At 47.1% G+C, this 15900-nt stretch overlaps 1 protein-coding gene across 8 annotated transcripts in view; it reads left to right on the top strand.

The window, feature by feature from the left end:
- nphp4 (nephronophthisis 4) overlaps positions 1 to 15900 on the top strand; it is a 109848-nt gene that overhangs the window by 78660 nt on the left and 15288 nt on the right. For all 8 annotated transcript variants that reach the window (XM_055510313.1, XM_055510310.1, XM_055510311.1 and 5 more), the window contains 7 exons: positions 1906 to 2066; positions 2571 to 2754; positions 9490 to 9624; positions 11114 to 11304; positions 12149 to 12363; positions 14107 to 14296; positions 14730 to 14813. In XM_055510313.1, the coding sequence (XP_055366288.1) occupies positions 1906 to 2066; positions 2571 to 2754; positions 9490 to 9624; positions 11114 to 11304; positions 12149 to 12363; positions 14107 to 14296; positions 14730 to 14813 (1160 nt within the window). The remainder of the gene's footprint in view (positions 1 to 1905; positions 2067 to 2570; positions 2755 to 9489; positions 9625 to 11113; positions 11305 to 12148; positions 12364 to 14106; positions 14297 to 14729; positions 14814 to 15900) is intronic.

The raw sequence follows: 15900 nt of genomic DNA, 5'->3' as shown, positions 1-15900 counted from the left end.
AAAGGTTTAGGGGGACTTAAACAGTCATTCATGAAAATATTGCACTAAAATAAATGTTCTTATTAAGGTTAGGGGACCTTGGTGTTCATGTTTATTTTAATAACCTAATGAAATTAGGGAAGGAGCGCGGTGACTGTTAAGAGAGGTGTTATGTGCAGGCAGCAGTCTCCTGAGGTAAATCAAACGCGTGGGCTGCTTGCTTTGCAAAAAAAACAAAATGGAAATGTATTCATCAAAAGAAATGGAAGAGATTGTTCCTTGTAGGTGTTGTTCTTGAAAGCCATCAGCCGTCACGTGTGCCGTAATGCAGCGCGTAACCTCTCTGCATTAGTCTCAGCGTCTGCGTTCTGCTCGTTCTCCCTGTTTGCTCCTTTGTCGAGTGTTGTTGACGACGAGCAGGATTCTCAGCCCGCCTGCTCTGCTGCGCACACACCAGGTAGGCCGTTCAAGATGTAGGGGGCCTTAGCTGGGTCCCTCGCCACCATCTGCAGCCCTAGATGAGCGCACACACACACACACACACACACACACACACACACACACACACACACACGCTCACGCAATACCCTGTGCAACCCTTGAGCCAGATCTGTCAGCTCTTCCCTGCTTGTGAGCGTAAACACACAGCGCTTGTCTCTCTCTTTCTTTCTCTCATCCCCGCTTTCCCTCTGTGCTCTCATTGCCACCCATCCACTGCACACAAGGCCAGAGCATGCTGGGAGAATTAATGGTCCGAGTGGAGAGAGTTGGCGGGTGGTTGGGTAGGAGGGAGGGGAGGGAGCCTGCGTGATGCGCTTAAAGAACAGGGAGTGGGGAAGCGGCGGAGGAATATCAACCGTCTATCGTCTCGTTCTCGGCGTTCGTTTAAATATCGTCAAACCATTCTTTACTGCTCATTTGGTTACAGTCTTTTAGTTTTGACACTGGAATCAGTTTCAATCCATATTTGCAATCAGGTGGTGGTTTTGGTTCTGCGGGGAGCTTGAAGTCGAGCGCATACATTTTATTTAGCCCTTTTACCGACGAGTGTGTTTCGTGTGGTGTCTCTCGCTGCCTGTCAGGCTTTTCTGCCTTGATTAGAAGAAAAAGCGGACGGTGCTACATTATATGGTCTGAAATGAATTCAGAGGAAATGATGTAGCCATGAGGCAGCGGCAGTCGAGTAAAGATCAAAACCCTGACCAACATTCATTGGTGGCAATGAAGAATATTTCAATATATGCCTGTTAGTTAAGAAAAAGAAAAGAGTTTTCCTCTGGTTGATGTGTGGAGAGTCTGAGGCTCTAACGCAGCAGGGCTGTCACCAAAAAGTCCTCATTATTCCACTTCTTTCCGGTCGACCGCCCGCTTCTCTGCACGTTCAACTTATAGGAATAAAGACGGCGCGTGGCTTTGATAGCGAGTCGACTGAAGCTGGCACGAAAGCCCATGTACACAAGCAGGAAGAGGCCGGATTGGGGCTGCATGCAGCTGAGCGTACGCCGGGTCCACTCGTCAGCAGAGCTGGACCGCTGATGGCTCAGTTTCATTTGAGCTGGAGGATGAGTCACATTTCAAGTCGGTGCACTGAAGAGCTGCCATCAAAGAATCTCAGAACCTCTCCTCCGCTCTCGAATTGAAACTGGCCTTTTTCCTGAAATGGATTTAACTCAAATGGTTAAAGTGCATGGTCTTACAGCCATGGACATACAGTAATAACTGATTGCTAACTATAATAAAAATCTGACTTTATCTTGACTTGACTATTTGATGCTCTCATTATGTTTTTATTATTTTATCAGGTCAAGATGGTCTTTGTTGTCCAGGTTGTTGACATTCACGCTATCATATCGGTTAGAGCAGAGTTCATCTGCTTGTATTTATAGGCTTCTGCTCATTCTGAGCTCCCTCTCCCTCCCTGTCCAGGCTCTCCAGGTCTGCAGGTGCAGTTCAGAGTGGATGACAGCTTCCTGAGGCCAGGAGAGAAGCGCTGGTTCCTTCGCTATCTGGCCCTGCATACCATGCACATCAGCGTCTGGGACAGCAGCTCATTGCTCCTCATAGGCTCCACTGCCATCGAGCTGAAGGTAAAACACTGCAGTTGACTTGTGTTTCATTGTGTCCGTCTGGATGAAGCTCTGAGAGTGTCACACGCAGAGCAGCCAGTCCTCTAAAATATAAAAACCAATTGATCATTTTTATTGTTCTACATGGATTCTGTCTCTGTCTACAGGACATCCACAAACTAGCTAACTTATTTTGCAGTTTTTTGCGTGTGACTCAGTCGGTTTTGAACAAACCTGACAATTTAGTTTTCAAGGATCTGACTAAAACGTTTCTTTCTATTTTATCCGGACATTAAAGGCTTTTTAAGTGTTACTTTGTTCTCAATTGGACACAAACTCTTTTCCCAAACCTTGAGGTGGGATTGATGCAGTTTACAGCTCTGTGGAATTTGTAGTATTTTAAAAGAAACAGGAAAAGGACAGATGCACACAGGGACCAAGCTCTCTGTGCTCACATGCGTGCAGCTGTAATGGCACATAAACTTATCCGGTGTCATCATCTCTTACCCTTCCCTGCATTCCTAGTACTTGTTGCGACAGGGCAAATCAGCGGTGCAGACCCTCCATGAGGTGGAAGTGCTGACCACAGATTACGTGGGAGACGACGCCTTGCTGACGAGCGCAGGTTTGGGCCATCGATCGCCCTCCGGCTCCATGACGGTGCACACCGTTGTCAGGGGCAGGCTGCACATACGGACGGGCAACATAGGTACAGTAATGACTGACAGAAAAGCAAATCCATCTGCTGCTCTAATCAAATGAAAAAGCTCCCAAATGTTTTTTTTTTGGAGGCAAATAAATGGTGTGTTATCATTTTGTCACGCATGCAAGAATAAACTCAAAATCCGCTCAACAACTTTAGATTTGTCTGGCAAAGCGTTTAATCATATATTGCAGTTAGTGGTTCATGTCCTAATGGATAATACACATACAATGCAATATGTGAAAGTGATTTGATCATGTCCTCATTGTGACAGTGCTGGAGTCTGATGAATGAGCGTATTGTGCTGCACTGTAATAAGCTTGTGTTAGATATGTGGTAAGAATCCATCTGATCAGCCAGTTACAGTGTCTTTACTTTGTGTTGCTGACTCCTACGGCAACTATTAAATGGAATAAATCTAGTACTGCTCCGTCGGGACGAGAGCGAAGACGGCACGCAGGCAACGGCGGCTGTTGTGAGCAGCTTAGTAGTCGTGTTCCCACCACATGAAGGTACAGTACACGCAAGTGAAGGCAGGAATCCAAGACGCTGTAGTTGTTTTAGCCTTCAGAAAAACAAAAAAGGTTGAGTATCACCCCAGCATAGTTCAGAGCGTTTTAGATTCAGGTCATATTGCATTTGGAGCCTCAGATCGGGAAGGAATGTTGTCTGTTTGCTCCTATTGATGTTCATAGTTGGGGAGCGACAGCCAATCCCTCGGGCTGCTGCCGCTGCTGCTGCCGCTGCTGTGGTTGAAAGTTCCCATTTTCTGGAGGTGCGCGCCTGGCAAAGCGAAGCACCAGAGTGAACTACTGTATCTCCATATGATAGTTCCACTCCATGCAGCCACCGAGCACCCGACGTGCGCACACAGAACTGATGCCTGGTACGTGGCTTCTTTGCCATTAATCGGGCACTTTCAAAGACGAAGCCTCCGTCCGCGGGCCGTCAGAAAGTCAGCTGAGCGGCGGCGGAGCTGGATGTGGCAGCACGGGGGTTATTGGATCTGCTGGATGCGGAAGAGGCGAGTGTTGTGTCTGGCATGTAAATTCCAATCAAGGCTCAGATATCCATCAGGCGCGCTGGCCGACAGTCAGAATCAATTTGGGGAGGGAGGACTCGCAGGCACTTCTACATTCTGCTTCCATCCGCCGGTGCCTTTCTCACATTCACACGTCCCCCTTCGCTCTTTATCACTGTCTTCCTGTTTTCTCCTGTTCATCCATTTACCTCTCCCCCTTCCACCGCAGACTCTGCTCCTCAGCGGTGCTCCTCTTCTCTCAAGCCGTAATGAGTCAGCGTTCCTATTTGGTCGGTGGGAGGTGATGTGAAGCCCTGTCATTATTGCTCATTGTCGGGGTGCAGGGGTTTAGGATGTGACCGCACGACAGATGAATGTGTTCCAGGAAATCTTTGACAGCTTTAATAAGAAGGACACACACACACACACACACACACACACACACACACACACACACACACACACACACACACACACACACACGTGTACATGTCAAATCTCTCACACATGTCAAGGAGACGTGCACTCGTGCATACATGCAGACATGCGGACAGGCAGGTGTAGCTGAGCGTGAACAGGTTGCGTAAAGAAGGGAGAGGTGGGCAGTCGGACTATTCCACACACGCGAGAGAACCCTGCGCGTCTGGTTTCTGTGATTTTACAGTTGAAGTGAAGGATTAAATGGCTTCTTTCTACCCCTCTAAAGTCTCGCTGGAGGAATCAACAAAAGGAACACCAGTCAATCTGAAAGGCAGGCTGCAATTCTATGTAGGATCAAGAAAGACATGCAGGGACAGGAGCTAAAGATGACGGGAACATTTGTTCTCGTTCTGAGTGTTGTGTGTTTAGATGTGGATTATTGGGCCCATTTGTTATCATTAACTGATGTCAGTTGAATCTGTACCACAGGCTGTTCAGCAGCAGCATTTACTGTAATTCCACAAATGCAGAGTTACTGTGTTTCAGAAACACAGTCCTGCAATAAACACCTACTGTACTGTGAAAAAGTCTCCTCTGATGTCATTTCAAAAGCAGCTTAATGATTTGTTTAAAGCCCCTTATTCATTACAGTGACACCCCCAAGACTATGAAAAATGTAATACTCATATAATCATATATATTGTATTATTTAACCATACCTCTCTAGGCCATAATAATTCACATGCTATTAATCATGTCTTCCCTTTGAATCACGCCAGAATGAAGCTTTATTAACTGTTTCTGCAAACAACCAATGATATCCTTTTTCATTTTCACACAATGGGGTCGACAGCTATAATTAATGAAATGGTAATGATGTTCGCTGTCAGGGCTGTTCAGTCATTCCGTAAAGCTGTTTGTACTAATAGCATCATAAAGAACAGACAGTGGTGGCAGTTGTTTGCTGCAGCTCCTGGCTGAAGGTTTAGCTGAGCTGTGGCTCGAAGCAAAGGCTGTAGAGCAGATGAGGGATGTATAAAACATGACGGCCGAGCCAGGGGAAAGCTGCGATGCTTCATCTGATAAATCCACAGGTTCTGAGTATGAAGATGAAGATGTGCAACGAGACACATCAAAGAGGAACGTTCCTCCCTCGTCTCAGACAGAAAATAGATGACAGTAATTAATCAGTGTAACCCGTGATGTCATCGTGATGTAAAGCCCTACACTCTTCTGATAGACTGGTACTGTGGACTGATTAATGTCCTGTTAATGGTAATTAGTGCTCATTGTCCCAGTAAAACAAACACAATATGACGGATGGATAGAAAGCAAAAAAATGGATGACCCAAACATCATGGGACAAACAAGAAAGTGGTTTTCACAGACCGGAAGCTGTAAAGCTAGAAGGACTGAAAGATGATTTATACTTCACTGGACTTCAGACACGTCTTTCCTTTAGTACTTTTCCTGATCCAGACCACTTTGGATCCCGACGATCAAGTTTGTTGACATTTACTTGCTCAGTAGCGCAGCTTGATTTTTGCAGCAGCGCCGTCATTGGATTAGGCCGGGCGAGGTTCGCACGGGCCAGTTCATTCTGACAGCAAATGTCAAGTGGAGCCTATGAGACGTGAACGTTAATGCAGACGCACAAGTAAAATCCAAACAAAAATATGTCTGTCTGTGTGCGAGCTGAGAACGCTTGGCTAACCTGCGTGCCTTCGTCTGACTCTACCCTCGAGACCACTTGTCAGCTTTGCGCTGAGGGTATCTTTTAATCTCGCACTCCCGAGGGAGCGAGTCACAAACGAAGCCAGTACAAAGCGATCGAGCCGTTTTCACGTTCCCCCGCGGTGTCTAGTATCAAGGTGGATGAGAGCCGAGGCCGCGGGTAAACTGTCAAGCTTTGTAGAACTAACTCAATTAGTTAACCTGATAATTCTCTGCAGGTCGTGCGTCGACCCTGGACCAACAAATTGGTTCATTAATATTATAAAACATTCAGTAGGGCAGCTTTAATGTGAAACTGGTTTATAATAATTATGAGTTGTTGCAGTAGTTGTCGTTTTCTTTGCACTGTTATTAATGTTGCACAGTTATTAGTTATTAGTTATTACTATTGTTTTCTGTTTTCTGTCTGTCTCTGTACTGTTATACTGCTGCTGAAACACAGCAATTTCCCCATTGTGGTATAATAAAGTCAAATCTTATCTTACTGTATAAGCCATTATCCTTTAGCTGTTGTTTATATAACAGCTTTTAAAGGACACTTCTAACTCATCCACATACTGTACGGCTTCAGTTTTACCTCATAAAGGTAGCACTACCAAAAGTGACGACAGTAGGCACTTTTAATTTCCAGCAGGAAGAACGTCGGCCCGACTTGCCAACAGTGAAATGGCCCATACAGTATGTGCGAGAAGCCAAAGCCTATTGATATGAAATAATTTTGCTGACTGAGACTGAGCTGCGGCTGCGTCCTTTCTCTCTCGCCGTCCCACACGCCCCCTCGCAAACAGAAAGCGCCACTCTGCTCCGGCGCTGTAGAGGAGGCAGATTAGAACCTTCTCCGGACCTCACAGTGCTCCTCATCTGCGGCGGCCTGATAAGCCCTGCAGAGCCCGGCTTTTGCAGCACGCGCGAGCGGAGAGAATTCCGCCTGAAGACGCCACCAGTGGAACAAAATATCAGTGAAATTTACTTCACAATTAGTTTAGCCAGGTGAATTCCCCCGGGGGCTGCAGGAACAGTGTTCCTCAGTCATTATAAGCTCCCAGTGTTGGCACATTAAGGCCTGACTTCATCAGCCTTACTTTTAGCCCTGAGGTGAGAGGGAATCTGCTTATTCTGAAAGGTCAGTGGCCTGGAACAGGGAGTCAGAAGAAATCGAACACCACAGTCCACTTTGAAACCCCTCGGTGCTTACTCCCATTTGTTCTGGGCCGAGTAAATCACTGATTTGTTGTGGCCTTAACCTCAAAAAGCTGCCAGCAGAGCAGAGAGGACGGGCAGGTGGGGTGGCGCCGGGCGCGGGTGTGGGGGGGGGGGGGGGTCTATCGTCACGCAACGCCAAGAGGCGGTCAATACGTGTGATAGAGTTCAACCTCGCGGCACCTCGTCCGCAATTAGCCTCCTCCGCGGCCGACGCCGGGCTGAACTCCCCCCCCCCCCCCTTCACCCCGCGGTGCAGACCTGGCGTATCAGCTCACGTTTCACTGATGAGGATCACGGGCGCTGTCTCCACAATCCGACGGCGCGATCCAGCACTAAGGGATGGATCATGTAACGGAGAGCGGGACATCCGCGTCAACCTGGATTAGCGCTGGAGTAGCTGTTATCTAATGAGCGTAAAGACGGTTCCGCTGATGGGCGATTAATTAAAATGATTGAACGATTAAATCAGATGGCCATAATTGGGTTCATCACGAGTCCATTTGTTTTATTGTGGTCGCCTAGCATGGGGTGCTCATCTTATCACTTCCTTGCAGGCTTTCTGCATGCTTCTCTTCATCTTTAAAGCATTCCTCAAGACAGAAGCGGCCTGAAAGGCCTCGTGACGAGACCCTGGGAATCGGATCGCTGCGGCCGTGTCATGGATTGGAGGCGTTAATGCAGCGGCCGAATGACGTCTTGGTGGCGATGTCGGAGGAATGGACGTCAAACAAATCCACTCGGCTAAGTCGCGTGGCCGGGGACGGGTGATGGATGGCGAGGGGGACGGGCCGCGATGGCGGACACCTCGCCCATTAATCTGCAGAGCCGCGCTGTCGCTGTCTGTTTGCATGGCAACACCCGCTCCCCATTACTCATGCTGCCGCCGCCCATTATCCGTTTGTTGATGAAGGTGTTTGCCTCTAAAAAGATTTGGAGGGTGCTTTCGGCTCCTCTTCTGGAGCTCCTACCAGCTCATCGAGGTGTCAGTTCTGGGTGGAAAAGCCACTTAATTGCTGCCCTCGCCATATTTCACGTGGAGGCGTCCTAGATGAAGAGCAGGGCCTCTCAGGAGATGCTAAAACGTCTTAGGCGTCAAGTGGGCATGTTGTGATGCTGCAAAAGCTGGAAAATTGATGGGAATAATGGCGGCATTGTCCTTTAATGAGCTGTAAACTTTGGCTTTAATTACTTATTCAGTCAGCTGTAAATGGTACCTAATGGGTTTTAAGTGGGTTGCTGAGTATTGTTGTAAATTGCTCATAACCAAGTCTTTTGACCTTGTGTATTTCAGAGTTGTCCCACTAAGTTGGCTGAAGGTTGGTGCTGCGGTTGTCACACTGAGCCATTAGCTGCCGCACTCGTCTAACTTGGCGTTTGCGAGTGAAGCGCTGTTGAAGTCCAGACGAAGCTTTTCCCACCGCGTCTGTAGTGGCTCCGCGCAGGTGGGATTTATGTCGGGGGAAAAATCAGCAGTCATCTGGAGTCTTAGAGCAAGTGCCCCCTGGGGTGTTTACTTAACCACTTGAAAATGATGCTTTTGCCATTTTGGTAGAAAATCCATGAACAAATAGGGCCGAACTCTGTGGGCGCGTGGTTCGAACTGTATGCGAAGTCTGTGGGAAGTTAGCGTGGATGGAGGACAGCTGCACAGTATGTGATGAAGATGACCAACTCTGGCATTCATCAATACAACGGTGGCTGTGGATCAGTTGGACTGGGTTAATAAGCGATTTTTTTCTTTGTCTTGGATAACGTGTGATCAAACGGGCTGGATCAATGCTTTCTATACAACCTGACCTCAGTAGCTTGGCTTGTTTACGTGTTTGGAAAGAATAAAAAAGTCTGTGAACCTTTTAAGTTTTCATGAAAACAAACAGAAATGCACAGATGTAATATCTAGTTGTGGGGTTTCGTCTGGCTGCGTTCCAGACCTCCACACGCTGATGTGAAACCATCTTGTTTTGAAAATGACTCAATTCTAGGACTGCAATATTTCAGGGTGATTTCAAACAGTTTCAGCCTCGAGGAAAAATCCCTTCACGGCTTCAAAACATTAAAGCATTTAAACCTGGAGCTGACACATCCAGACAAGGAAATGGAATGTTTCGGTGGCGCCTAGTCGCATCACTAAGCTGTTGATCAACTACGTCAAATAAGGTCGGCGCTGAGCTGCGTGGACTCTTGTACTGAGTGTGGAACATTCAGGGATAATGCTGTGAATCGTAGCTCGCTACTGTCCAGTATATACTGTGTGTCTGAGCTTTATGAGGAGTATGAAGGGAAAAACGAAGCAGCTTAATTAAGTCACTAGACTTTAGAGTCATTCACACACAAATATACAAATCTAACTGTGTCTCCCACAGGGTGCCCAGCTGAACCCCGCGGGGGGAGGACGGCAGACGCGACCTCGTCTCCGACTCACATCATCGTACCTTCCAAAGCCACCAGTGCCTTCAAAGGAGGAAGCCTGTCCTCCAGAAACCTCCTCCAACACAACGGCAAGCATCTTTTTCTATCCATTCCTTCCAACTTCCTCCACTCACCTTTCCAGCGAACGTCTGAGAACATGCGTTGGTGCCACACAGCCATTATTACCACGCTCCCTCCTCCATCGGCTCAGACGTGTCCATTTCACTTCCTGTCTGCCGGCTGCACCGCGGAGCCGCTCCGTTTCCAGTCTAATTGAGCTTGTGGACACGCCGCCGGTGTCTGGCAGCGGCCCTCGTTGTGTGTTGTGTACTGTATGTGGGTGTGCGTGCGTCGTGCAGAAACGCACCGGCGGCGAGGAAGCCGATTTTTGACACACTTGGACAAACTGTCACCAGTCGACGGTGTGTGTTCATGGATTTACCCTTAAAATGTTGAGCGTGACAACATGTTATGTTAGAATGTTTCTGTTTTGCGGAACAAAACAAGGAGTTGGAACACAAAAATATTTTTATCACACCATCTCAAAATTTTTAATCAAGCTCCTGACGAGATATAGATACAGTATATCGTTTTCAGTACAAAGAAATTATTTGCAGTGTTTGCTACAGTAGCTCCATTAGCTCTAAACAAATTCAGAGTTTGATGATTTGATGATGAGTTTGTTTTTTTTGATTTTTGCAAAAGGTCCAAAATTCGATGGTACTGAAAACTTGTGTTGTAACCTGTTCTAATCTCTGTATCACATGTGCTTCGTTCAGTCTTATCCCAACAGAAGCACTTCCGTTTATTAGTGTAGCTGCCCAGTGGTTAATATATGGTGAGGTTCCATCTCAAGCCACAGAGGATGAATAAAAGAAGGAAGACGTTTCTAATCAAATACATTTAGTTTGTTGTCCAGTCCTGCTCTATGCAAGTCTGTGCTTACAATAAATACAACGCCACCTTTCATAAGCATGAAGTCTCTTTTTCTCTGTATCTCACTGTGACCACTTTTAGCCATTCTGGGTCTATCTCGCTGCATGCTGGAAGAACACACGCATCACATGGATGCAAACGGAGCAGAAGCGGAGTAAAACAGTTATAAATATCCAAAACGTGACTCTGGGTTTTCAGTATGCTAATGTCTGGGTGTTGTTTAAAGTGCAGGATTAGGCAAATGTTCTCGTCAAAGCGTTTAAAAAAACACGGGTAATTTGCATGATCCGGCCCAAATAAGGATGGATTATTTGGTGAGTGCTGGATGAATCATGTGTTCTAATTAGACGTGTTAGTCCTTGCAGCGGGTTCACAGCCGCGGAGGTGAACGACTGGAGGAAGTCTGGCTTCACGGCGCCGGGGCTCTGGCCCAGTTGTAGCCGTGCCAGCTGTTTGACTGGACTGTTGACTGCGTGACAAGCTGTTGTTTCTTGTGCTCCAACAATACTTTAATCTGTCAGCGTCTGTCTCCCTTGGACATTTTGGAGGGTTTTTAGAGCATATGGTCAAAATGGCAAAGAGATTAGATTCCGCTCTGTTCACTAAATGCATTCATGATTGCTGCCGCTTTGTGTTCCACAGCGAGGAACCGCTCGCAGCCGGACAGACTGGAGTCGGACTGGGACCCGGTGCCGACGGGACGCGACCCGAACGGGCCGGACGGCGAGCTGAGGCACAAGCTGCGGCGCATGGCGGCCGTGCGTCAACGGGAGGGCGAGGAGGACGTCAGAGCGGCGAAGGTCGCGCTGAGGTCAAACGATTCACTTGAGCCGGTGGGTGGAGGCGACGGAGCAACAGCTTTCAGTCCTGCTCTTTAACCCGTTGCGAGGGAGCCCGCGCGGGGGCGGCGCCCGCCAGCGTTACGGCTCTCGGGGCCACGTGGCCTCCGATGCTGCGTTTGGTGACCTCACGGGAAGGCGTTAATTCTTCTTCTGGCCAAAGGCTCGTCTCGTACTCTTTCCCACGGGCGCACACGCTCCTGGCCGTCTCACACACAGGACCTGTGTTTTAGTCGCTAACTGTGAGCCCTGTGGAAAATAAGCCCTGCTCTCACAGGAAACAGATTTTCAGAGGTGCTTTGCAATTCAATTTGGACCGGACTTTTCTGGGCTGATAGCCATGACTTCATTTGGAACAATTTTTATCCCCAGTATATTTCACTGAGTTTCACTTGTGGAGAGCCGACTTTTTATTTTCCTACACACTTAGAGCTTCACGGCCTTGATATTGTAACTTAATAAGAGTTACCTAATTCATTTTTAAGACTATGTTCATACTGGCCATGAAGTTACTATTAAACAGAGCTGAGTGAGGCAGATGATGCCAAAGTATGAATTCAGATTTAGCTGAATTACATGCACCAACCATAAACAGCTCCTGCCATTCAGTTTAAACCGCAGTTCCACAAACTTATCTAAAAATATGAGAAATTGGAAAAAAAACTCAAACGTTTCTGAAGTACAACACACTGAAATGTGTATTTTTTTCCTTCCAAATGTATATACAAAAGACAATTATGGTAATAATGTTGTTAAAATACAAACATGACAAAACGCCGCGCCTTCATGTCGCTTGGAAAACAACTCTCAGCCTTTGATGTTGTTGTATTTGGATCAGACCAGAGGAGCGGAGCTGAAGAGGGAACTCCACCCGACCGAAGCCAGGGAGCGGAGCAAGGCCGAGCGCATCGCCAGCATGCTGAGCTTGGCCATCACCACCCAGCATCTGCTCTACGCCAGCCTGGGCTCGGCCGAGTACGTGGAGTTTGCTCTTCGGAACCCCTTCAACGTGCCTCAGACCGTCACCATCCACAGCGACGACGCGGAGCTCAGGTGAGACGTGTTGTCGTCCCCCCGGTTCCTCGCGTCCTACCAGCCGATAGGCGCGGCCGCGGTCTAACGCGTCGACTGTGAGCGCGCTGTGTGTGTTTTCCATTATCAGACCGTAACAAGCCACGCACCACTGTGAAACTGTGTTCACACCTCCTGAATGTGTTTCCAAAGGTGACGCTTTAGCTCCAGAGATAGTTCTTAGAACCTATTTTCATCCTGCCGTAGGAAATGATGCTCTGTGCTCACACGTTGCCGCCGTCACCAATCCAGTGGCAGCTTCTCTCTTCCCGTCTTGGCGGGTGTGTGAACGGTAGAGGGCATAACTCTGGATGCAGTCCATCAAGGAGCCCCTCTTGCTACTGATCAGCTCATGCATTACAGTTAAGAATACACACATTATATTCCACAGGCCTCTTTAGGTGCTTCGCTTTGCAGGCATCGCATCATAACCTTCAGACTGTTTCTCACGCTGCCGGGCATTTGAGGGGTTGACAGGATGTACACAAACAACACAGCTGACCCCTGTACCTCTGTTATTCTGGCCTCTGAGAAGCGCCGCTTCATCAGTGCACCGAGGCCACACTGTTGCTACCGCTCCCACTTCCTTGTCAATATCTCAACCAATATTTGACAAAGCATATTGTTGGGAACATAAACAAGGCCCTGATTTGGCGCTTTGTTCAGAACAGAGGCAAACAGAAAGTGGCCCGACCCTCCACACCAAATTCAGCGTCAGGCTTTGAAGGGAAGGTCCTTCCACCGACTCTGGGCTCGCTGTCTCTTTGATGTGTGCCGCGTTTAGAGCCCAGAGGCTCCTTGTGACGTGGAGGACACGTTCGCTACCTGTTGCCGTCCATTTTGCATGACTGCCTTTTACACTTGGCCTCACAAAGCCCAGCGTGAGCAATGGCTGCTGGCAAGTCGGGAGGAGCAGGCTGCACAGCTCCTGTCCATGCGACTCCTTTCTCTTATCCCTCCTTTGTCTCCCAACTCCTACCTTCCAATTAAAGAAATGAACCCGTGTGGGTTTCAGTGACGGCTCAGGTGGAACACCCTTATACACAAACTGGTTGGTGGCATCATAAGCCACAGGCAAAGGGTTTGTTTATTCAGAGTAGATCACCCTTGAATTTAGCCACCTTTGATTGTTGGCCCCTCTCCCAGCATCGGAAAACAAGGTCAATCTCTTTCTCATGCATTGTGAGACCTCTTGAAAAGGTTAGATCTAGCGTGCAAGGACTGTTTTCCATGTCCACACATAAAAGATACTGTAGGTTATTAGTTTACTATATTAAACCAGTGCACAGCTGAAATCAGCTGTGTTTGAGTTATGTTTTACACATCTATACTTAATAAATGTTATCACAATATACAGTATGTGATTGCTTTTTACATTAGTAATATTGTTAGATGCTTGTTAGACCGTCACCAACACCACCAGCAGGTCTGTGGCAGAAGGCCTGTTTGCAAACATGGGCATCTACTGTATCATGCTGGGATGGTCTGACAATGGGAAGTGTAGTATTAAGTGATTTCAGACTTGACTGACTCATTTATTATTTATTTTTTTCTATTGAACGAATAGAATTGAATTTTATTACAGGATGTAATGTTGGACAGCGGGAGCTCAGACTTTTGGATTGTGTAACAAGTCTAACTCTGACCCTGCGAGGATCCCTTAAATATATAGTATATTAAAAATGTGCTTTCATCTCACTCGTGTCCTTTAATCTTTCCATCCAGTGTCATCACTGACACAGAGGAGTGGCGTTACTTCAAAGCTCTAACCAAAACTCATACTCCACTGGAGGAGAATATGTTCCACTTAGAGGACGGTGCCGCCGGTCCCAGGGTTTACCTCAGGCCCAAAGAGAGTGTCTACATCCCCCTGAAATACCAGAGCTTCCTCTGCGACCACACCATGGCCCCTCAGGTACAGTGTGAACCCCAGGTTGGTGCTGCCATTCAGGGTTTTTACGCCAAAAGGCAACTTAGATTTTGTATTTACACACTTTCAACACCACTTCCACTTAAATGGAGTAGTTAGAAATCATCAGCTTGATGTCCATGGAATCAAAGCACTGACAATGGTAACGATTGGAGGTTGCAGACAAACAGAATTGTCTTCAGGAAGACTGGATTCTGGACAGTATCTGTATCTGTTAATGCAGATGAACACAAACTGACTTTCTGGTCAAGATATCAAACGTTTACACCGGTTTACTAATCAATTTTCAGTTGAAAAGGATGGTTAATGGTTTTGATGAAAGCAACGCTTTGGAAATTAGCAGCACAGCAGCAAGATGAAGATATAAACATGGATGTTAACATTTGATAACCATTCTGTTTCTTATCTTGCCTCACAGGGACCGAGTTTTCTACCTGCAGGCAAAGGTTCTCAGGTGGCCAAGAAGAAGCCTTCCAATTTGGTTGCTGGCAAAACTATAAAGGTACAGTACAGAGTGTTCCTCACAGCATCCTGTGGGTACATGGCTTAAGGTTTAAACGATGGCTTCTGCCTTTCAATCACTGCCTTGTTCTTATTATGAAAGATTTTGAATTGGTTATACATCATTTTAATGTTTTAAGGTATACATTGATTATTGATCGATTGATTTGGGGGAGTGGGTGTACAGTAGTAAGGTGGACTGTGATTAGGAGTTAACCTTCTGCCACATCCTACACCACATCTCGCGCACACACACACACACACACACACACACACACACACACACACACACACGACTCTCTGTGGAGTGGCAGTGCACCTCCTCCTCCTTCCCTTCCTCTCCCACACAGTCACAGCTCAGACACAAAGAACACTTTGAAGTGTCAACTATTTAAAAAGTTATACTAGCCAGACACGATTGTCAAGCCAAATTATATGCTGGCAGTCACTTTTATCTTACTGAACATTGTTTATCTTCCCCAACCCTCGGATTTCAGGCTGGAGATTTAAACGATCTACGACTGGAGTACAACTTGACACGTCTGGCTAATCTACTTCAAATGAATCATGCATACACAATGTAGTATTAATCTGAGTTTATATTACCATTTTAAGTGCTTATTCAACAGTGTGGCCATTAATATGTACGAAGCGCAAAAGAATGGAGGCGATGTGATTGTGCATGTTTGGATGTGCTGAAGATGAGGCTCTAAGCAGTCTCACCATGTGAACTGAAGTGCTCTCCAGCCCATGCAAATTTAATTCATCATGTAATTTCAGCTCTTTCTTCTACTGACACGAGCTTGAATGTCATGTCGCCGTGCTAAGACAAGACATCCATCACTGCCTGCTATCCTTCAGTGCTTTACAATAATCCTGGTGATGATGTAGAGTACAGTATCCTGGACCCCTCCCATTGCACGGGGTGATGAAATATTTGCCAGCCCGCCAAGCGCGCGTGTTCCTGCCGTTTGTGTGTCAGTGTCAGCACTGCTGCTCTGAGCGAGTACCCTGTCAAGAGGTCCAAGAGGTCAGGTCTGGATCAAATCTGCGTCCCGCTAAAACTGACAAGCCCCAACAGCAGAGCT

This window comes from Betta splendens, chromosome 7 (assembly GCF_900634795.4).
Source record: "Betta splendens chromosome 7, fBetSpl5.4, whole genome shotgun sequence".
Classification (NCBI taxonomy): Eukaryota; Metazoa; Chordata; class Actinopteri; order Anabantiformes; family Osphronemidae; genus Betta; species Betta splendens.
This window is presented reverse-complemented; position numbering and strand designations above follow the sequence as displayed.